Here is a 23,720-nt window from a genome sequence, read left to right as displayed (position 1 = left end):
GACTAACATTCCAAATTAACTAGATAATTTTTTAAAAAAAGATATAACACAAATGTAAATGGTGAAATGTACTGGTTGTTTTAAAAACTATGAACAAGCCAAGAAAACACCTGAGGCATGGGGGTGTGTGGAAATTCACACTAGACTTGAAACCAGGTGTATACATCAGTAGCAGAGTAAGGGATGCCAGCTTCCAGGTGGGACCTGGGGATCCCCAGGAATTACAGCTCCTCTCCAGACTATAGAGATCAGTCCCCCTGGAGAAAATGGATGCTCTGGAATTTATGGCATTATACCCTGCTGAGGTCCCTGTCCTCCCCAGGCTCCATCCCCAAATCTCCACGAATTTTCCAACCTGCAGCTGGCAACCCTTCCCCTCCCCAACTCCCCACTGGTAGCCATGCAAAGGTAGGGAGAATCAGGGTTTATACAATAGTAGAAAGAGTCATAGCTGCTCCTGCAAATAAATATGTCTGTCTTCAGCCCTTCTCTTTTGACTGAATCTCATTTTTATTTGGGCTCCGCATAGTACAGTGGCACACTAATCATTTGCATTGCTCAGCCTCATTTTGCAAGATAATATATCTGCAATGGGTGCTCATCTGTCAGTCAGCAGATATTTCCACAACCTTCCTAAAAGATATTAGTCCTCTTAGAGAATTCAGTGAATGAACAGCAAGTGATGATCAGGGTCAGAGCCATGTCTTCTGGCTGTGCCTCCAGTTTTCTTCAGTCATAGAATCATACAGTTGGAAGGGACCTCCAGGGTCATCCAGTCCAACCCCTTGCACAATGCAAGAAACTCACAAATACCTTCCCCTAAATTCACAGGATCGTCATTGCTGTCAAATGGCCATCTAGCCTCTGTTTAAAAACCTCCAAGGAAGGAGAGCCCCCCACCTCCCAAGAAAGCCTGTTCCACTGGGGAACCGCTCTAACGGGCAGGAAGTTCTTCCTAATGTTGATTTAATTTCAACCAATTGGTTCTGGTCCTACCTTCTGGGGCCACAGAAAACAATTCTACACCATCCTCTATACAGCCCTTCAAGTACTTCTCAGCCGCCTCCTCTCCAGGCTAAACATGCCCAGCTCCTTCAACCATTCTTCATAGGATTTGGTCTCCAGACCCCTCACCATCTTTGTCGCCCTCCTCTGGACCTGTTCCAGCTTGTCTATATCCTTCTTAAAATGTGGTGCCCAAAACTGAACACAATACTCCAGGTGAGGTCTTACCAGAGCAGAGTAAAGCAATACTATCACTTTAGTCCTAGCTATTGGCAGCACAGTGGATAAGTTCCTACATGCATTTGTGCATAAGTTCCTGCATGCATGGATAAAGAAACATGCACCTTCCATGCACAAACAACTCTTGAATATACTGAGACTCAGAGAACAGTGCGGTGGACATGCATTCATTTGTACCTAGATGAATAAAAAACAAGGCTTGGATCTCTCCAGTTTGGAAATTAAGAAACAGTACCTTTGCAGAAACATTTTAAATTAACCATTTTGTGTTCTGTCCCCCGCCCCTCAAACATTACCTGTGAGTGTAGGTTTATGGAGGAATGGTTCGGGGAGTAGGGGCCCCCAAGGTCATTCCTGAGTAGGTTGTCACTGTGCATCTTAGTTTTGAGGCAGGTGATGTAACGATTACAAAAGTCCTTGCACAATTCATTCACCTTCTCCAACTCCAGTAGATGAATTCTCAGCACTTGAATGGCCTTTACCATCTGGGAGTAATTAAACAAAAAGAGGAGCTCAGTCAAACATCCATCATTTACAAAATGATGATGATGGTTTATCATTATCTTCAAAGGGTAATCTACAATGCAATCCTATGAAAATACCCTAAATTAAGCCTACAAAAATCAATTGCCTTAGGCTAGAATAGCTCTGCATAAGTCTGCATTGTCAGTAATTTAAAGGCAAGATCACAGTGAAGGTGATGATCAAACTAGTAGACAATCTAGAAAAGAGGTTTCAGTAGCCATATAGATTCCCGATATACATCTACTGTACTGACAATCATAATGGAAGATATGGCAAAATGGTGCCAACCATGTTTGACCAGATGAATTTAGAAGTATGCATACTATATCCTCGTCACAAGACTTGTAATGGTTGCACTAAGTCTTAAATGTTAGGCTCAGCATTTATTTATTTATTATATTTATATCCTGCCCTCCCCTATTGGGCTCAGGGCGGCTAACAACAGTTAAAATATACAAAAGTAAGTATACAATAAAATCATAAAAGTCATTAAAACATCTTAACATATACAATTTTTGTCCCAAGGTGATGTTGCTATTAATTTTTGATTAGCGCTCTTTTCTATAATCTCTTTAGATGTTATTGCGTGCCTTAAGTTTCTGTTTAAAATGCCATGGTAGGATAAGGACCTCTAACTTGTTTCACTGAGAACCATCATCTTGTTTTTCTATCCAAAGAAACCTACATTCATAGTAGTATTTTTATTTATTTTATTTTTGTTATATTTATATCCCGCACATTCCATACAGACTCAAGGCGGCTAACAGCATAAAATAGACAGTAAACAAAAACAATATCAAAACAATAAAACAATCAGATAAATGACAATAGTGCTACTTCAGGCAGATCATGTATTTTCTTTCTCATGCGCACAGATCCTGGGCAGTAGCTATACATTCTCTTTTTGCTATAGTTCTCTATAGTAGCTATACATTCTCTATTTAATTTTATTTAAGGAAGTTATATGCTGCCTTTCCATAGACTTCCAAATAAAAACATTAGAAAGTCAGTGCAAAAATATATAAGAGATGTAAAATCAATACAAGGCAAAGATGGTGCAGCATGGAATCAAGTAAGTTCCAGAAGCTACAATCACTCCTCCTAAGTGAAAAGGGGCTTATCTCCATTATGACCATGAAAATGGCAAAACCAGGCCACACAGAAGGAAGGGAAGGCGGCCCTTCCACTATGGTCAATTTAAGATTTAAAACTTAAAAGGAAATCAAATACTGCATTTTAACTCTTGATGGGTAGCCACTTTAGACTGTAGTGAAAAAAATGGGTTCCTATGACAATGTCAAGACTAACAACATTTATGCCAGTATGACTTTTCGTGAGTCAGAACTGATTTCATCAGATGTACAAAACATCTATCCAAAACAGTGATTTAGACTAATACAGCTGATGAAGTGAACTCTGACTCATTAAAGTTTTTTTTATTTAATAAAAGCTTCTTTTGCATTATATAACTAGTCTCCTTGCACCCATGGCACAAGGCAGGGAAATCTAGATCAGCAACACAAAATAAAAATTGAAAATAAGTATATCAAATTTCCCACATTCATAAAGGTTGCTTCTATATGTTCATGAACACACGAAACTGCCTTATAGTGAATCAACCCATCAGTCCATCAAGGTCAGTATTATCTACTCAGACTGGCAGCAGCTCTCCAGGGTCTCAGACAGGGGCCTTTCACATGATCTACTACCTGATCCTTTTGATGGTAGAGGGCAGGGACTGAAACTTGGACCTTCTGCGTGCCTAGCAGATGCTCTACTGCTGATCCATGTCCCCACCCCAATCCTTCTGCTGCAGCATTTTTTGCAGTCAGTTGAAATGGTGGTTCCACACATTTATTTTAGTGCTATGTTCCCCATAAAAATCCGGTGATACTTTCCCTGCCATGGGAAAGTATTTAAAGTAAAGGTTTATTTCAGTTAGTGTTGCCTATTCCAGTTTGGGAAATCTCTGGAGATTAGGGGTGCTGTGCCTTGGGGGTGGGGGTGGCAGAGTTTGGGGGAAGAGTGGTCTAAACAGGGATTTGATGTCACTCTAGAACTTCTGTTTCTACTGGACTCTATTGTTCTAATGGAACTGCCAGTTCCTCCAGGGAAATTGATCATTGTAGTCTGGATATCAGTTGTTATTCCAGGAGAAATCCAAGCCACAATTTGAAGTTGGAAACTCTAGTTTTGAATCCATTTTGAGAATCTGAAAGAACAGAGGTAAACAAAGTAAGTAAGTAATAATTATTATTATCATCACATGCAGTGTGTGTAGTAAAGCCAGGAGATCCTAAGCTTGTACGGCAGCCAGAAGTTCTATCTCGTTTAATGTTACGCACCACTAGGTGGTGAGCTAGACTTGTTTTTTAAGGCAAGAGATGTTTTAGAGGTGGTTGGCCATTGCCTGCCTCTGCATCATGACCCTGGTATTCCAAATATCTGCCAGGGCCAACTCTGCTTAGCTTCTGAGATCTGACAAGATCTGGCTAGCCTGGGCTATCGAGGTCAGGGGGTATCCAGTAAGTAAGTAAATAAACATCTTACAATGCTCATAAAAGATGCTTATAGTCCAGTAAATTTCTAGTGAAAAGGAGTTCCATGATTGTGGTCCAACCACTAAGAACATCTTGCCATATGCCATTACAGCCAGGGCTTAGTATATGCTCAAGGACAGGGGTTCCCAACTTGTGACGCATGGGCTGCATGTGGCCCCTGAGTTCTTTCTGTGCAGCCCTCCAACCTGTTTTTTTGCTGCCATCACCCGCAAGGCATTTTCCCTCAACCCACACTGTTCTTCTTGCCTCAAGAGCCGACATCTCTATTGCTGTTCTTCCTGTCCATATCTTGCAAAAAACCAAAATAGCAACATGGTTCCTTCTGTCAGTCCCTTCTTAGTCTTATCCTCCACACTAGCATTTTAGCCATTCTGGGTGCTTTGTTAGCAGCAGAGCTCAGGTGCACTGCAGAAAACATATTCTCTTGAAGGAGCAAATCTGTAGGAAATCTTGGTCTAAGTTGAAATAAATTGAAAAGCATCACAACTGATGGTGCAAAAAATATGGTAGGAAGTAAAGCTGGTGTAGTTGCAAGAATCCATGAAGAGATATTGAAATTAAATGGCACACTTCCCATGCAATTTCACTGAATCGTCCCTCAGCAAGCCTTTTGTTGCTGCTCCTAGCTGGTGGAATGAGTTGCTGGAGGAGGTCAGGGCCCTGCGAGAGCTCCCACAGTTCCGCAGGGCCTGCAAAACAGCACTCTTCCGCCATGCATTTTTATGATGGAAACACCTGCGGCAACAGGACTGACCCATAAAGATACTGCCAATGGTCTACTTCATCATGATTTTAATGTTTATGTATATAATAATTGTTTAGATTTTTAACTATAAATTATGACATGTTAATTTTAATGCTTAATTTTATATTTTATGTTAGTTTTACATGTTGTAAGCCGCCCTGAGCCACCTAGTGGGAAGGGCGGGATATAAATCTTAGATAGATAGATCAATCAATCAATCAATCAATCATGCTATGGTGATTCTGGGACCCTCTAAAATACCGTAGCTAACCACCATTAAGATTTGACTGCTGTCTGAAACCATATTAGTACACATAGATGTTTTAATAATTGTTTTTAGGTTTTATGTTTTTATTGTTTTTATCTTATTTGGTCACACTAATGTGATAGTGTGAGCCTTAATTTGTGAGCCACCCTGAGCATGCCTTCAGCAGGAGGGTGGGAAATAAATAAAATAAATAAATAGTAAGATTCTTCAGTGTGACAGTATGATGTGTATTGTTGTACCAGGGCTCTTTTTGTAGCAGGAACTCCTTTGCATATTAGGCAATACACCCCTGATGTAGCCAATCCTCCAGGAGCTTACAGCATTTGTTATGAGGGGCGGATTTGACATAAATGAGACCTTGTCGGGCTGGGCCATGAAATGTAATGCCAGGTAGCGGACATATAAACTTTATAAAGGGCACGGACACACAATTAAATATTTTTTTAACTTAAAATAAAACATGCTTAAAATATTAGCATGCTTGCAATATTTGTTTTACAGTCTCTGATAAATGTCACCTCTTGCTATGAATTATTGCATCAAAAACTGCAGACAATGTTTGTGCTGTACCAGTCTTGAATATGTGCTGTTCAGGTGTGCACATCTGTAAGTTGCAAACCTACTTTTGATTCATTGACATTCATTACAGACATCTCATGGTCAATGCTTTGAGCCTAAGACCCAGAGGAATATGAAGCAGCTGGGCACTGTGAGCTTTTGTACAGAAGTTGCTTCATGTACCAGTCAAGAATATGCGAAGGCACCATGGCACAGACTGAGGGCTATGTGCTTGTCTACAAAACTATAATCTTTCCCAGAAAAATGACTACAACTAAAAAAAAATACAACTTCCCCCACAAAAAAACTACAAGAACAGAGAGACAGCCATGTACAGTGGTCAGTGTCAGCCTACTATCTGGTAAGTCTAAATTCAAGACCCCCAATCAAAGGAAAACGTGAAAGAAAAATTAAGGAAAATTTGCTGGATAATCTGGAGGTGGAATACACTTTCAGCCTAATGCTGATATTTCTCTTCTAAATAGTTCACATGCTTTCCTATTGAGAAAGACTGGAGGGCATGAGAATAGTGAAAAGCAGGAGGAGAACCCAGTGCCACCCATAACAAGCCCAACAAAACTCTCTCTCTCTCTCTCTCATACCTTCACTAAAATGTTGCTAGTCTTAAAAGTTTTGTAGCTCTCTTGATGGTGGAGACTGCGCAAAGGAAGCTCTGGTTCTTTCTTTCCTTCCCCGGGGCATGAGGAGGGGGAGGAGCCTCAGCCATTAATTAGAAGGAAGAGAGGCTTGTCTCAGTAGCTCTGCAGGGTGATTAATTGAGTCTGGCAAACTTAATCACCCAGCAGAGCTATAGAACCAAACTCCCTCATTGGCTAAGGCTGCTCCTCCCTCCTCCTCCCTTTGGGAAAAGGGAGGGGGGAGAGGGAAAGGCTGCTTTGCTGCTCTGGCTTATCCTGGGAGAAACACAAAATGGCGACCGAAAAAAGCAGGCAAAGGAAAATGAAGCAGAGGACAGCCAGTTGCTGGAGGGTCTGCTTAGAGCCCTCTGTGGGCCTAATCCGGCCTGCGGGCCGTATGTCTGACACCCCAGGCTTACAGGGTTCTTAGTACAGGGCCTCCTGTAAGTTCCAGGAAAACTAGCTACATTAGAGGTGTGTGGCCTAATATGCAAAGGAGTTCCTGCTACAAAAAAAAGCCCTGTATCCAACATTAATTACGTCAGGCATCATAGCCTTACTCATAATCAGTTTCAACATTTTCCCTCAGAGATAGATACAGAATATGGAGATGTATTGTACCATGCAGAAGTCAGGTGGCTTAGCACAGCAAAAAAAAATTTCAGTCTTCATCATGAAGTTGATGTCTTTCTCAAAGAGAAAGGAAAAGGTCAAGAAGTACTTCCTGACCCTGAATGGATTTTTGATTTCGCTTTCTTAACTGATATCACAGAGCATATGAACATACTGAATTTAAGGTTGCAAGGAAAATGAAAGCTTGTATGTGACACGTATTCTGAACTGAAAGAAGTAAAACAACATTCTTGTGAAGCAAGTTAGAGAAGGTAACTTTTCAAACCTCTCATGCTGCAATGGACTAAAATTTGAGAAGAATGAGAATTTACAATTCAGTGTTGAAATACGCGTCAAAACACTGAACCTATTGTAGGTGGAATTCAAGAACAGATTCACTGATTGTCACAAGCATTGTCATAAGGCATGTTTCGGAATACATTTGAAGTAGGACCAGAAGATGCAAGTAGCTTTTTTAGAAGAAGCTAATTGATTTGCAAGCTAGTGATAATCTCAGAAACATTTACAAAGAAAAAAGTCTATTCTGGTCTACCTGATATATATATCAGCCTAAAGAAATTTGTTGCAGCCAGGTTCACAGTCTTTGGAACCACATACATCTGTGAACAAACCTTTTCCAAGATGAAAATTGTGAAATTCAAGTTTAGGTCAAGACTTACAGATGAACATTTACATGACATTTTAAGGGTGTCTGTCTCAAACCCTGACTTGGATGTTAATGCCTTAGCTAATAGAAAACAGCCACAGATATCACACTGACCAGGTAAGCATTTGTAGCTAGATAAAAGGATCCCACAGTAAAATATTGTTCCAAAATGGACTGCAATCAAGTTAACATTTCTTCATTGTCCTCTGAATGTTTACTTTTGATCTAAATAGGTAGGTTAATAATTTTGTTACATTTGACTTAAGGTGTGGCTCACTTTAGGCATTGGACACTCTAATGCAGCCCCCATGTGCCGGAAGGTTGGGAAACCCTGCTCAAGGATATTGCCATTTGATCTCAATGATGCCATTGGGAAAGCAGGAGGCATGTATTTAGACCACCATTCATCCTTTGAAATGCAGCTTATATCTATCTAAACAAGGAAACGGAGATGTTGCTTAGGATGTGAATGTAATTGATATGGGTCTTGGATCTACACATCTGAACAAATTTGCAACAAACAAAAAATCAGTAGATTATTGTTTTTGTCTTTGCTGTAATATGCTTTTCATACAGGGACAGCAATAACTTTTCAGTAGCCAGTTCAAATAAAGGGGATGGGAGGGGAGGCAAGTGCTGGTTATTCTGGCTTTAAAATAAATATAGGTGATGAAAAAGAATGTCATTTGCTAATAAGCACTAATGAACCACATTGAAACCAGTCAAATAGGGAAGAATCTAAAAAAACAACAACTAGGAAGAATCCACCATATTTTAAGAATTTTCTTAGTCAATTCACTACCTTTAGTGTCCCATCCTAGAGTCAGGGTTAAAAGGCAGAAACAAGCTGTGATTGACTGACAGTAGTTTACCTTGTTAAATGTGTGTAGGTGGTATAACTAATTACTTCGTTCATTAAAAACCTTCTTGGATTCAGAGAACTGCGAGCAGTTCCTGCTTCCCCACTGGGGCTGTCCCACCTCATCTTTCCCACTGCACCCCCTTGTGCCCTTCCCCAAAGCTGCTTCTAAGCTTCAGGTGACCCTGTGGAACAGAGTGGGATGAGAGACAGGGGTGAGTGTGAAACTGGAGGGAGGAAAGTGGTGGAAGGCAAAGACTCCACACTTGCTTCCCTCTGAAGAGATCCTCTGGACCCTGCCTCATACCCAAATGACAGAGTGCCTTCCCCTTCTCCTAATTACTTCAGTTAATCTTTCTTAAAAATGAAATTAATGAGCTAACATGCTTATTTTGCAGGGTGCAGTGTTTTTTTTTAAAGTCAAGAGAGTCTTTAAGGAAAGTAGAGACATGTTTTCAGCTCTGAATTCCTTGGATAAGCATGTGACAGAAAGACAGATATGGGTGGTTGCCATCACAGTCCTTTCCCCCCACCCACTTAATTCACAGCTGTAGCTTTATCAAAGGAGGGCACCACCTACAGTGATCACCGAATCTCAAACAGATTGGGGGTGTGTGTGTACCAAGAATGCTTGCCCCTCCTGTGTTCCTTATAACTTGCTCCTCAGGAAAGGGAAGCAGCTAGACAGACAAACAGATTCTTCTTCAATAGGAATTTAAGATGCTTGCTAGATATTTTACATTATGTTTCTTAGGTCCATTTCATTATATTATATGCACACACAAGAAGATTCATAAAGACTTAGACACTCATTCAACTTGCATATTCACCCTTGAAACTTGCATGAATTGTAATAAATGTGTAGAAAGCAGAAGGCCCCTCTGGTCAGCATGTCTTAAAATGTTTCATAGCAGTCTTAAACAATGGAGGATTCCCAAACATTTAGATGTAGGACCTCAAAACATGTACAAACTCTTTCCATGAACGCTGGAAAGAGGGGCTTTGGGCTGAATTTATTGAGCAACTATCTTCCCATGCCATCTAGGAAATCAATTTGGAGACTTCCCAAAAGCACCTTGCTACATGGCATGATTCTCATGTTTTTATTTCAGTAATATTTAATACAGACTTCTAAAATGTTGTCAGTTCAGTTTCAACATGTTCCCTTGTCTGTATTACATTTCATAAATGCTTTGAAAATGTTAATTATTACAGACTGAGATATACATATATTAAATATATGTTAAGTAAATAAACATTGTTGCTTCTAACATCTATGATGTCCAAGAGTACCTAATGGGTTGGATTCAACCAGCTTATGGGTAAAGGAGGAAGCAAAAGTCTCTGATGACAATTAAAAATGACTATACTGAGTACCATTGGACTTATGTGTACAAAAGCCACGTAGAGTGGGGAATTGGGTGAGGTTGAACAAAAAAAGTTGGCTTGATCCAACTCACTATTTGTCCGTATCAAGCTGACTCTGGAGAAGGATGGGACTACTTGCAGAGACAATGAGGCAAGAGCCCCCAAATGAAGCACATTGAGTGGCGGACTGGCCAGGGTGTCAGCTTGCCCGATGGCAAGTGGGCCCCTGATGACGTGGGCCCCGTTAAACATTAGACAATATGTTAAAAATGTTAATGTCCTTCTAGTAGCTTGAAAATATAATAGAAGTTCCAATATTATTACTGTGATGCAACTAAAATTTACATTGCATTTAGGGTTGCCAGCCTCCAGGTGGAGCCTGGGGATCTCCCGCCTTTACAACTGGTCTCCAGCTGGCAGGGATCAGCTCCCCTGGAGAAAATGCAAATCTGTATTTACATTAATATCTACTGCATACTGCCAGTAAAATGTACAATATATACACACTGTAATTATATACATATATATATATATTCGCCCACATGCATACACAAACACACATTTATTTTGCAAAAGTTTTAATTGTACCTTTTTTTCACTTATGTATTTTTTGAAAATTTTATTTATTTCTTATAAAAATTAAATGATAGCCTTATAGTTGTGGGTGGGTCCCCTTTGTCTCCTGGCAACCAATATCTTTAGACCAAGTCCACCACTGACCACATCAACCAATTGCGCTAACTTCAGAAGAAGCCCTCCCACCCCTGGCTCTGCTTCTACCATGTCATGGCCCTAGCTACAAGCCTGCTACAACAGATGCTACTAACACCTTGACAAGTTAAGTTCCAGAAGCTCGATTTGGAAAACTCAGAGCTTTGTTCCTGGAGTGCTTTGGGGATCCAGCCATAAATGTTCTATGTAAAAAGTGCATAGTGCCTGATTATTCTCAGCTGGCCACTCTTCCTAACAAGATTTGAGAGTGGAAACACGCCTGTAAGTTCCCCCTTGAGCAAAGCCTTGGCCTTAGTAAAATATACCCCATAAAATGTTAAAAAATTTACACATAAAACATTCCATGCATGGAACTGAGACCTTACGTTTTACAGCTTCGGCTTGAAATCTTGAATAATATATAAAATCCTAGCTATTCACTGCAGGGCAATAAATCAGGTTTTTTATGTAACAAAGAGTCTTTAAATTTCAAAGCACTTTTTCAACTTGCTAATTTTAGTGGCCACCTTTACAAACTATTAGTCACAGGCTGCTCATGGGTAGGATGACTATGCAAATTTACATGGGGTTTGCCCTCGATCCCATTAAATAACTCACAATGACAGTGGCAGCAAAGGAGCCTGCAGACATCTGGCATAAATAAGGAGGCCTGTTTTTGTTCAGCACCAGCTGATTTGTGTGCTCAGGGATACCAGCAGCTCTGCAAAGTGGTGAGAAGCAAGTGAGGACTCTGAAGATAGAGAGGCATTTCTCTGCCTTAATGCAATGTGAAGGCTTTCCTAACAGAATCACAAAGATGGCAGTATGCTCAAAGGAGGAAAGGGCACAGATGGGGGTGGGGGAGACAGTTTATAAACACACCAAGGAAAAAGGTTAATTAGAAGCCCAGCTACCCAGGGGCAAATAGGGGACAAATTCCTCCTGCTCCCTTGTCTATTCTAGAAAATACTTGAGATTAAAGCTATGACACCCCCACCGACCCCTGGGAGGCTTCTGCAGCTGCAGCATGAATGAGGCTAGCTCTTTTCATGTGCAGAGCTGCCACATGTCTATGTGCCTCTGTTCCTGATCATTTCTGTGGGATGGCTGCTAGCAGCTACACAGGTGGGACAAAACAGGGATGCTTTGGGCAGGTGCAGTCCAGTTTACTGGGCTTTTCTCCATGGCAGCCATCATTGCAGGGATGCCTTTTCAAATTTCATGAGCTGGTGCAAAAGGAGGTTTAGTGTACTAGGTGGAGAAGCTTCAGTGCCATGCAAGTGGCAGTGACTATAGAACCTTGGGACTGCCTCTTCCCGTGGAGAAAGCCTAGAGAATCACTAATGGAAGCCATGCACCTTCCCTATCCTGTAACCGCAGCAGATGCAGCAGAAGTTCTGAACCACTAAATGGCAGTGGTACCAAGCTATCTTTTTACATGAAACAGAAACACACATAATTAACTTGTTCAAGGACTATGAAATTTCTCTGGAAATCTTTTCACTTAGCACCCCCATGTACACCATTTCTTCTCCATGCCACCCGAAGGCTTTTGGGGGCTTAAAAAAAACCCACCACTAATTGCTATAGCAATTTTTTAAAATCTAAAAAAGACTTCCAGTAGCACAGGGAAGAAAAAGCTGGCCATGGAGGGTTGACACAATGAAAATGGTGCCAGCTTGGGTGAGACTTGCAAAATCCATACCTTCTTGTCCACACGGCTTGCAAACGTTCTTTCACTACAATCTTTCTGAAAAGATAATTTCAAAGCAATTTTGGGAAAGATCAGAGCAAAGCAAAAGGAAACCTGGAGATAATAATAAATACATGTATGTTTTATATATATTTGATAATATTTATGTTTTAAGTTTAGACACAGAAGTATTGGGCCCTCATATTTTGATTAGGAGCCCTAATGCACAGAGTGGTAAGCTGCAGTCCTACAACCCAAGCTCTGTTCACAACCCAAGCTCTGTTCACAACCTCAGCTCTGTTCACAACCTGAGCTCTGTTCACAACACGAGTTCAGATAGCTGGCTCCAGGTTGACTCAGCCTTCCATCCTTCCAAGGACAGTAAAATTAGTACCCAGCTTGCTGAGGGTAAAGTGTAGATGACTGGGGAAGGCAATGGCAAACCAATCCGTAAAAAGTCTGCCAAGAAAACATCATGATGTGATGCACCCCCTGGGATGGTAACGACATGGTGCTTGCACAGGGGACTATGTTTACCTGAGTCCGCTTGCGGAGAGGGCGGGATATAAGTTGAACGTAATAATAATAATAATAATAATAATAATAATTTACTTTATATTTTGATTTCCTTAACTTTTGGGTTCTTAATTCAGTTAGTAATAGGGAAAGAGTCAGTGCTGCAGTTATGTATATATTTTTCATTTTCTTCCCTTTTTATTAATAGTTTTTTCCCTTTTTATTATATGTAACTTTCTGTATATTTTTGTTTTAATAAAATGTTTTAAAAAATTATTCCTTATCTTATGGCAGTTAACAAGGCATCAACAAGCTGCCAACAAACAGAACACAGCCATCCACTGAGTAGGTAAAAATGGCACATAAGACAAAAACAACTTGAATCGCCTCAAAACAATTTACTGTCCACCAAATGCCAACTGAAATAATACCATCTTTCTGTATGTAGGAAGTGAAGATGCCCTCTACAATATACAAACTCTGGTAAATTGTTGTGAAGGAACAGGCCTGCCACAGAAAATCCATGCAACCTGACTCTTGCCAAGCAGAAAATCTTGAACATGGATACCACAAGGAGAAATTCCCTGAAGAGCACAGATGTTGTATGGGACCAGACTGGGACATGCTGGGAGGCAAGGTGGAGCAGCCCAGCTGCAAGTCCTTTACCATTATTTATATCTCAGCAGGGCTTTTTTTTTAGCAGGAACGCACAGGAATGTGGTTCTGGCTGGCTTGGTGTCAGGGGGTGTGGCCTAATATGCAAATGAAGTCTGCTGGGCCTTTTCTATAAAAAGCCCTATGTGAAACAGTGGTGACATCAGAGGTGTGTGGCCTAATATGCAAATGAGTTCCTGCTGGGCTTTTTCTACCAAAAAAGCCCTGTATTTCAGAAATAAAACAGGTAGGTTGCATTTTATAAGGTTGGGATTAGACCTGCAAAGCAAAGCCCATGTTACAAGTTTGTTCTGGGCTTAGAGGAGTAACCTCTCACCCTGGCCATCACTGATAAGGCCTCAACTGAGAAATATTGCTCTTTCTCCCAATTTTGAGGGCAGCTTTGGGTTTGTGGGGAATGGGGATTCCCTGGCCCCATCAAACTTGACTGGTAGTTGGTTTTATATCTACCTACAGGGCTTTTTTTGAGCATGAACACACAGGAATGCAGTTCTGGCTGGCTTGGCATCAGAGGGTGTGGCCTAGTATGCAAATGAGTTCCTGCTGGGCCTTTTCCACAAAAAAGCCATGTGTGCACAATGATGATGTCAGGGGTGGGGCCTAGTATGCAAATGAGTTCCTGCTGGGCTTTTTTCCTACAAAAAAGCCCTGTTTATCTACAATGGTAAACTCTGGAAAATATCAAGGATCTCTGATTATATTCCATCATCCCTGCACATCCTTCTATTTGCCACTTTCCTGAAAGTCAGTATTCAAGGGCAAAGGGAAGAAGACTTGACATATATATGTATATGTGTGTGTATATGTATGTAAAATAAATCTCTCAATTATCTCAGCTCATTTGCTTGGGGTCTCTCATTTTATGTCTCTGCTTTGCTGAGCAGTATATCTGTCCGGATAAAGAGTTACAGTCCGATGGAATACGTGCGCCGGGTTGTAAAAAATACAGATGCTGAATTAATTGACTGTGTGGCACTCAGCAGCTGATTGAGTTGATAATGGCGAGATCTGACCTTTTTATAATTTCTAATTATGTGCATCTCGCCTGTGAGGAATACATGATTCTTATTCTAATGATGGTTAATGTCGCCGGCCTTTTCATCTCCTCTTTGCCATTGGCAGTGGTGGACAATTTACATAGGATTAGTAGCATTAAAAACATGTGGATACAACAAACAAACTTTAGAATAGGGAGGGGGGAGGGAAAGTGATATTTCGTAACTGTTTTGCATGTTCCTGATAACAGTTATTTCTTGTAGAATTTTCCCACAGAAATTAAACAGGAATTAAAGTGCCCATGAGAGGAATATGAAATGCAGAAATAATAATGTTTCACATAAAGGAAGCACATTACCTACAAGACATTACCTCAGTAATTGAGAGATAGCACAGCACAGCGGCTAAAAGGATGAACTGCAGGTTGGGAGGTCCCTGGTTTAAACTTCAGTTCTATCAAGACACAGCTTTCTTCAGCCCCTCACCTGATATGGGGATGATAACATGGGCCTATCTTATAGAATTGTGGTAATTATATCAATAAAGGACTTTGGGAATGGTGTATGATGATTCTCCTGCCTTCCCCCCATGATAGCCTCAAATACCCTATGAAATCCTGTTCCTGGGGAGGCCCTCTTCCCCAACAACAGGATTTGATGGAGATAAAGAATCATGCTTCAAGGGATGGAAATCCTTGAGCCCATGAAAATGTCTAGTCTAAACCCAAGGCCAAATCTGGAAGAGATATGGCACAGCTCTAGGAATTTCCAGAAATTCTAAGGCTTTACCACAGAGTTTCTGATGACTCCTAGAACTACCCTGCGATGTAGCAACATCACTTTCCCAGCCAATGTCCCCATTCCCAACCCTCCGACCAGCGGCCAGATTCTTGTGTGTTTCTGCTCAAAAAAAGCCCTGGCTGAGACTGGATGCAAGAAAGATCTGTGAATGGCAGTAAATTAGCATACAAATACAAGAGTTAACAAACAGATGTGGGAATGAGGTTTGAGGCCAGCGGCACCTACAAGTAAATTAAAGTTCAATTCTGGGTACAAGTGAGAACTGAGAGACTTAGTATGTACACTCTAGATTTATTTAAACAGATTTCCTCAAATAACAAACTGGGGGGGGGGGGGTAGTTGCCAGGAAGAGTTAATAAAAGTAAAGATGTCTAAGTGACGGAGCAATACACACACATGCATGTATACATACATACATATATACATTGTGTATGCCATTAAAAGCCAACAATGCTCTTCAGTTCTCTACACAGGACAAACAGGTCAAACACTATGCCAAAGGATAAATGGACCCAAATCTGACATCAAGCATCACAAGACTGAGAAACCTACAGGAGAACACATCAGCCTTTCAGGACATTCAATGGGTGACCTCAGAGTAGCAAAAAAAAAAAAAAGTTCTGTTACTGATGAAGTACACAACGACATGGCCACACTACCCTTTTCAAAGGAAGTGCGAAGCACATGGAAAGGGTTGGATCCAAATTTAAGAAAAAATCCCTCCAAATAAATTCCCTTTTGTGGAAGAGGTGCCACAAAATTGGAACATCAGTTGGGAATTCAATTCTCTGGGAAACAGCAGCAACACTGAGGTATGGAGAAGGTTCCAATCTCTGTTGTCTGGAGATAAGCTGTAATTCTGGGAGAACCCCAGGCCCTACCTTGAGAATGGAACCCCTTCTGGCAGCAGTTTTCTGTGGTCTCAGCAGGGAAAACAAAAGTCTTTCTCAACATGTGTTACTTCAAATTCTTCAACACTTGTTACTTCAAATCCTTCAATTAGAGATGCTGGAGCTTTCTCCTGAAAGGCATGTGCTCTGACAGTGACTCACATTCCTTGCTAGGGTGGTGCGCCCAGTGCGGTGTAGTGATTAGAATGCTGGACTGGGATCTCGAAGACCCAGGTTCAAAACTCCACTCTACCATGGAAGTTCACTAGGTGATCTTGGGCCAGTCACATATTCTCAGCTTAACCTACCTCACAGGGTTATTGTAAGGATAAGTGGAGGAGAGGAGAAGGATACTGTAAACTGCTTTGGGTCCCACTAGGGAGAATATTGGGGTATAAATATCCTAATAAATAAAATTAACTGATTTTGTGCAGATTATTTTCCTGTGTTTGTTGTAATTGTAAAATTGTAAAATTGGGGGGGGGGGAGGTTGTCTGTGGTGTCATGGAGAAAATGCCAAGCAGAATTGAGCCTCCGTCAGCCTGCCACATCATGGCGTGGCTGCCGGGGAGTTTTTGCCCCCCCCCGGAGGGAGAGCGGACGTTTTGGCGCGCTCTCGGCGCACCTTGAAGGGGCAGGGCTTTTGCGCTTGTTCGGAAGCCTCCGCTCCGTGACGGCTCAGTCCTCTTCGGGTGCTTGGACAGCAAGGAGCGTGTGTTCGCGCTCCTGGCTTTCACCGGGGTGGGGGTGGGGGGTGGGATTAGACCTGGGTGAGGTTGTTTGGAGCGGCAAGAGCGTCGTAGGATCGGTTTAGAACGGACTGGTTCTTGGCTCCCTTTGTCTATAACTGTCTCTTCCACTGTGGGCTATAAGGGCTGTTGGCCTCGGGCTTCAGCTCATAGGGGTTGATTGGGGGCTGATTGCAGTGGTGGGGCAGAGGGATGGGGAGAGGTTTGCCTTGCTTGTTTGGGGCAAAAATTTTTCCCTGTGACTTCTGGTTTTGTGGGGTGCTTCCTTGTAGTGGCCTTGCTGGCTATTCTAAGAGAGGCTGAGGTGGTTTCTAGTAGGGGAGCAGTTCGGCCATCTTGTAGGCACTGGGGTGATTGTTCTTTTCCTGGGGCTGGGCGGCCATTTTTGTTTTTCTTCCTTGTCCTTTCTTCTTGGCAGCCAAGGTGCTAGGAAGGCGGCGGCCATTTTAAGATCTTGTGAGGCGGCGGCCATTTTCTTGCCCCTTTTGTCCTAGGAAGATACTGGTAAGGCTTGTGGGTTTGAACTCGCCCCTTGGTGCAGAGTGGTTAGCTGCCTTAAAGCAGTGCATTCTCCCTTGAATTTGTCTTGTAATTTAGGGGTATGTCAGGGCGAAAAGGTAGTGGTAAATCGAAGGGGAAGCAGCCTGCTCGTAAGGTTTCTAAGCCGCTCCAGAAGCGTCCTCCCCCCCCCCCTTGTCTTCTGATCAGGAGGGTGAGGATGAGGTGAATGCTGTCATATTTCAGAGGCTGCAGGTCCTGGAGCGGGCATCTGGGTTTCCACCTTCTCAGATGCCTAAGAAAGGGCGGGTTCCCATACGGGCTTTACAGGCAGATATACTGACCCGTTTGTCTATTTTGGAGGGCAGGTCTGCTGCGTTTTCGATGGGAGGAACTGTGGGGCTTGTTGGCTCGGATGCGGGAGCAGGCCCGTCGTCAGGTGTGCTTTGTGCCGGGTCAGCGTTGGTGCCTTCTCTACCTCCTGGTAAGTCGGGGGATGGTTCGTCGCCTTACACTGGGCCTGTGTGGCCTTGGGGGGCTTGGGGACCCGCCGCTCCTAATGGGGCTGGTGCTACGTCGGGTAGTTCAGGGGCTCCCTCAACTTTGGGTTTGGGGCAGCAGAACAATTGGATGTGGCTGCAGGGCCAGTTTGGTCCATTTGGAAATTGGCCTGGAGCGGGGCAGCAGGGGGCAGGGGAGGCTCCGTTGGGTGGATGGGGTTTCTCATCTCCTTACGGGGCGGTCCCCTGTGGAGCTATGCCTTTTGGAGAGGTCGCCTTGCCTCTAGGTGATCACCTGCCCCCTGCCACGAGAGAGAAAATCCTAAAAGGGGAATATGTTGACATATTCTCCTTTTATTTAGGGAGTTGGAAAAGAAGGATAAGGAGGAGCTGAATGATAAAGAGAAGGAGAAGCTCAGGAAGAGGAAGATTGATTGTACCTGGGCCAATTGGCTTCCGGGGTTTTTTATATATGCGGGAGTGATTGCGTGTGCGCAGTCCTGGCGGGCTGCTGCGTTGATCCAATACATGGACATCATATACAAGGGGTATACGATGTTCAGCGGCCCGGCCTGGATTCAATATAACCAGGAGTTCAGGATGAGGGCCGCTCTGTACCCTTCACTCCCTTAGGATCGGATTCACCAGCAGTTGTGGCTGCAGGTGATGTCACCTGCGCGGCCCAATTTGGGGGACCGTTCTGACAGTGGTCACCTAGTTACCAGGGCTTCCTCTTCTCCTTCCAGTGTGTCATCATCCTCCCGCAGTTCTGCGGGGCAGGGGTACAACCCCGCTTGCTTTGCTGGGAGTTTGGGTCGCAGGGGGCGTGCAGTCATAAAGCTTGCCAGTTCAAGCACGAATGCCCCTTGTGTGCCGGCCCACACTCATTTAACAGTTGTCCGAGAGTTCAGCCACACAAGAGTCAGAAAAGACCTGGGGGGGTCCTTCCCAAACTGGAAAAGGGCCCCAGCCCGATAAAGGTGGGACCTCTTGAGCTGTGGCTTCGTAGGTATCCACGTAGGGAGGATGGTTTATACTTGTTGAACGGTTTTACGTTGGGTTTTAGAATTCCTTTTCAGGGTTCTCGGGTACCAATGTGGTCTCGGAACCTCAGTTCAATTATGGGTTTAGAGCACATAGTTGAGGCTAAGATCGCCAAGGAGCTAGCGGAGGGCAGGATTTTAGGCCCATTTGCTAGTCCTCCAGTGGTTAATCTTAGGGTTTCCCCGTAAGGTGTGGTGCCAAAGAAGGCGCCTGGTGAATTTCGTTTGATTCACCACCTTTCTTATCCCAGGGGTTCCTCTGTTAATGATGGTATACCTGAGGAGTTATGCTCCATTAGGTACACCACATTTGATCAGGCCGTGGGCGCCGTTCGACACTGTGGGCAGGGGGCTGAGTTGGCTAAATGCGATATCAAATCTGCATTTCACCTTCTCCCTGTCCACCCGGATGATTTCGAGCTTTTGGGTTTCTCTTTTGCAGGGCAATTTTACATGGACAGGGCATTGCCGATGGGCTGCTCTGTATCGTGTGCGGCTTTCGAGCGTTTCAGCACTTTTCCTGAATGGGCTGTGCGTGAGAAAGTGGGTTTGCAGGATGTCGTTCATTATTTGGATGACTACGTATTTGTGGGCCCTGCTGGTTCCGGACTCTGCGCTCAGTTGCTGTCTGAATTTATTGAGTTGGCTGCTGAGTTAGGTGTGCCATTGGCTGAGGAGAAGACTGAAGGCCCTGCTCAGTGCCTTGTGTTTTGGGGGATTGAGCTGGATACATTAGCGCAGTTGTCCAGAATTCCTGGCCAGAAGCTAGTGGAGTTGAAGGAAAGGATTGGTTCTTTCCTCCTCAAGAAGAAGGTTACGCTTCTTGAGCTGCAGCAGTTGGTGGGGCATCTTAACTTTGCATGCAAAGTGGTTGCCCCGGGTAGGGCTTTTCTTCGTAGGTTCTGTGATGCAATGGCGGGCCTTCACCTGCCCCAGCACAGGACCAGGGTTACTAGCAGCATGCGGGAGGACCTGCGGGTTTGGCAAGAATTTTTGGAATCCTTCAATGGGATTTCTTTTTGGAGAGAGGACTTGAGGCTTGAAGCAGAGCTTCAGGTCATGTCCGATGCGGCTGGGTCATTAGGTTTTGGGGTCTACTTCTGTGGACATTGGTGCATGGAAGTGTGGCCGGAGTCATGGGTCCAGGTTGGTTTGAGCCGGGCTCTCACGTTCTTGGAATTTTTTCCTATTTTGTTTGCGGTTTGGCTGTGGGGAAGAGATATGGTCGATCGCACTGTTCATTTTTGGTGCGACAACATGGTTGTTGTTCATGTTATTAATTCCCTTTCATCCAAATGGCAGCGGGTTATGAGGTTGGTGAGGGCCTTCACTCTGCGTTGCCTGCGGCTTAACATTTTGTTTTTGGCCAAGCATGTTCCTGGGGTGAATAATGGGGTGGCTGATGCTCTCTCTCGTAAACAGATGGAGAGGTTTCGTCAGCTGGCCCCGGATGCCGATCTGGAAGCGGCGCCAATGCCCCAGGAGCTATGGCTGATTGGAGAGCCAAGGCCTGCAGAGCGATAGGCCTACCCCATTGCACCTAACACCAGGAAGTCTTATGAACGTGCTGTACGGCAGTTTGAAGACTTTAGGACTGAGATAGGGTATCACATTGTTTGGCCCCTCCCAGTGGAGCAGTTGCTCCATTATTGTGTTTCCTTAAGAGGTAAGGGATTGGCCGTGCGATCAATCAGGGGACGCATGTCTGTGCTGGCTTTTGCTAGCAAACCCTTAGGGTATAAGGAGGAAACAGCAGATTTTCATATTCAAAAGATGCTGGAAGGGTGGTCCAGAGAGGAGGGGCCTAAGCCTGATTCTAGGACCCCTATGTCTCCTGAGATTCTTAGGGGTTTGAAGGGTGTGTGGAGCACAGTCTGTGCGTCTCATTTCGAGGCTGTTTTGTTTTATGCAGCCTCTTTAGTGGCTTTCTTTGGGGCATTGAGGGTTAGTGAATTGGTGGCAAGCTCCAGGACTGATGTTTCTGGTAGAGCCTTGTCACTAAAGGACGTCAGGTTGAAGGGGGGTAAGGCAGCTCTTATCATCCGACAATCCATGACGGATCAACTGGGCATTGGGACCGTGGTGGAGCTGGGTCCATGTTCAGAGGTGGAGCTTTGCCCAGTTTCAGCATTGGCCGATTATTTGGCTGTGTGTGGAGGTTGCGAAGGGTTGTTGTTTTGTCATTTTGGAGGCAGCCCTCTGACAAAACATCAGTTTGGGCAGTGACATCCAGGGCTTTAGGTTTATTGGGGTTGTCGGGGGTGAGGTTTGGTACTCACTCTTTCAGAATTGGAGTGGCCTCTACGGCCGCGGCCTTGGGTTACTCTTCATCGTCCATCCAGCGATTGGGCCGTTGGCAGTCTCAGGCTTTTAAAGGTTATGTTCGCCCTTTGCTCCACTCCTAGTTGTGTTAGAGGGAGCTGGGGTGGGTTAAGGTTGGTTTTATAACTCGTTTGTTTCTCTTTTTAGATGCTGTTGTTCCTGGCCGGAGGAGCCGAGTTCTCATCTGTGGGCACAGTTATGTGTTTTGGGCGGCACATCAAACTCGGAGAACTGCTGTTGGCTCTCAGCTGGGGCTCAGCAAATATGTTGCGGTTGAATGGCGGGGGCACCGGGGTCTTCGGTAGCCTGGCTTGCTCCCCCTTTTGTTTCATGGCTGTGTGGGCCCTCCTCCGCAGGTATTAATTGTTCATCTGGGAGGAAATGATCTCGGGTTGATTAAAGGCAAGGCTTTGATCTTGCAAGCCCAAGAGGATTTCAAGTACATAAAGAAGAGGTGGCCTGGTACCATTATAGTGTGGTCGGCCATGATTCCGCGCTTGGTGTGGCGCAGTGCTTGGAATCCAGCGGGGATAGAGAGGGCTCGTTACAGAGTGAATAAGGAGATTCGCAAGGTTTTGGAGGGTGGTTTGGGCCACTATGTGCCCCATCCGGATATTTCTAGGGAATGCCCCGACCTCTACAGAGGGGATGGGGTGCATCTCTCAGAAAAGGGTAATATGCTTTTCCTGAGGGATCTTCGGCAAGGGCTTGTGTTTGCATTGGGCCTTTTGGTGGGTGCTAAGCCCTAAGTAGAGACTTGGCCTTAGTTGTGGCAGGTTTTATGGGGTTTATGGCACCATGCGGCCTGGGGAGGACCGGTTAGCCTCCCCCTTTTGGGAAGTGAGGGGTCTGGCAGGATCAACCTTTGGGTGTGGCCCGAGATATGTGAATGCAGACTGTCCTGGAGACTCGATTGGATGGATGCCTTTTCCTGAGACTCACGTCTGGTGTCTGGGCCCTCCGGTGCGAGCCTCCCTGCTGGGCCTGCCTGACGGGAGCTGTGACACACAGCTCCGGCTGGGGGGCCGGGTCTCTCGCCCGCTGATAAAGGCAGGGGAGCGGTCTGAGCAGACCCCTGGCCCTGACCTGGCTGCAGTTCGGTTGCCCTTGCCGTTGCTGTGTTATTTAATAAAGTGGCCCATAGTTTTACCAATCTAATTGTGTCCGCCTCTTTATTCTGACTTGGGGGGGCAAAAGAATTGCTGTACACATTGGTCACCCCCCTCCCCCGCAAAGATGACAGTGAGGCACACAGAAGTGACTGTAGGTTGATTACACACGACAGCCATAGTGAATACACCCATAATCAAGAAAGCATATTTGGCAGATAGGAGGGGTGGCAATAGCATGTTTTTAGTTACATTTTGTAATCTCTTTGCTTTTGGTGTTCTATGACAGATGCTAAAATTTGCAGTCAGAACCCATGCAGTCAGAAACCCATAAACTGATTTTCTGTCAAAATACAAGGATCCTCACAACTCTTAAGAGTGTAATAAAATACCTACAAGTCTGAGCAGTGCTATGAAGTCCTCTCACTCCCCTGTTTAAGAGAAGACCCTTGCTTTTGACAAACATCCCACACTTGGTTACTTTCGCAGAATGATCAACATTCAGCTTGTGGCAGGCAGAGGCCCAAAAGAATAATTAAAAGACAGCTTATAAAAAAAGGTGTAGTAATACCATCAGCACCTTATTTATGACATCCATTTCTCAAGTGACATCTGCTCATGTCAAGAGCAGGGGAGAAAGATAAGGCTATAACGTTAGCCAGAGTTTGAATTTATTTGCTGTGAGGGATCTCAACTGGAAACAGAAGTGTCATGGGAACGGTGGAAAAAAACAAGGTCTTTTTACCCCTCTCCTGCACCATCTCCTTGCAAATAATTATTGAGAAGCTGTTCACCTTCCACTTTCTGGGTTCCTTCGGCTCTTTCATTACACAGCCACTTGGCTGTCATTGGTGGCATGACTTCAGTGTTTCTAGGGTTGTCAACTCTGGGTTGGGAAATTACTGGAGATTTGAGGGTGGAGCCTGGGATGGGTGGGGTTTGGGAAGGACAGGGATAATTGTCTCCAGGGGAACCAATCTGTACATGTACAGTCTGTTGTAAAGATATCAACAATAATTTATATGATGCATTTTCTAAATGTTATTAATCTTTATAGCATTCCTATAAATCAGAAGTGCATATAGCGTATATATTGCATACAGCAGTTGAGGCTGAGAGAAAAATGGCTTGCCTGAACCTACGTAAGTAAGGGTCATTGGTGGCATGAGATA

The 23,720-nt window shown here is 44.0% G+C and overlaps 1 protein-coding gene across 3 annotated transcripts in view; it reads right to left on the bottom strand.

Annotated features, from left to right (window-relative positions):
• Positions 1 to 23,720, bottom strand: part of PKNOX2 (PBX/knotted 1 homeobox 2) — a 345,266-nt gene that overhangs the window by 65,591 nt on the left and 255,955 nt on the right. For all 3 annotated transcript variants that reach the window (XM_060250580.1, XM_060250578.1, XM_060250579.1), the window contains one exon: positions 1,542 to 1,730. In XM_060250580.1, coding sequence (XP_060106563.1) covers positions 1,542 to 1,730 — 189 coding nt within the window. The remainder of the gene's footprint in view (positions 1 to 1,541; positions 1,731 to 23,720) is intronic.

This window comes from Heteronotia binoei, chromosome 12 (assembly GCF_032191835.1).
Source record: "Heteronotia binoei isolate CCM8104 ecotype False Entrance Well chromosome 12, APGP_CSIRO_Hbin_v1, whole genome shotgun sequence".
In the NCBI taxonomy this organism is placed as follows: domain Eukaryota; kingdom Metazoa; phylum Chordata; class Lepidosauria; order Squamata; family Gekkonidae; genus Heteronotia; species Heteronotia binoei.
The sequence above is the reverse complement of the archived record's forward strand: the minus strand, read 5'-3'. Positions and strand labels throughout refer to the sequence as shown.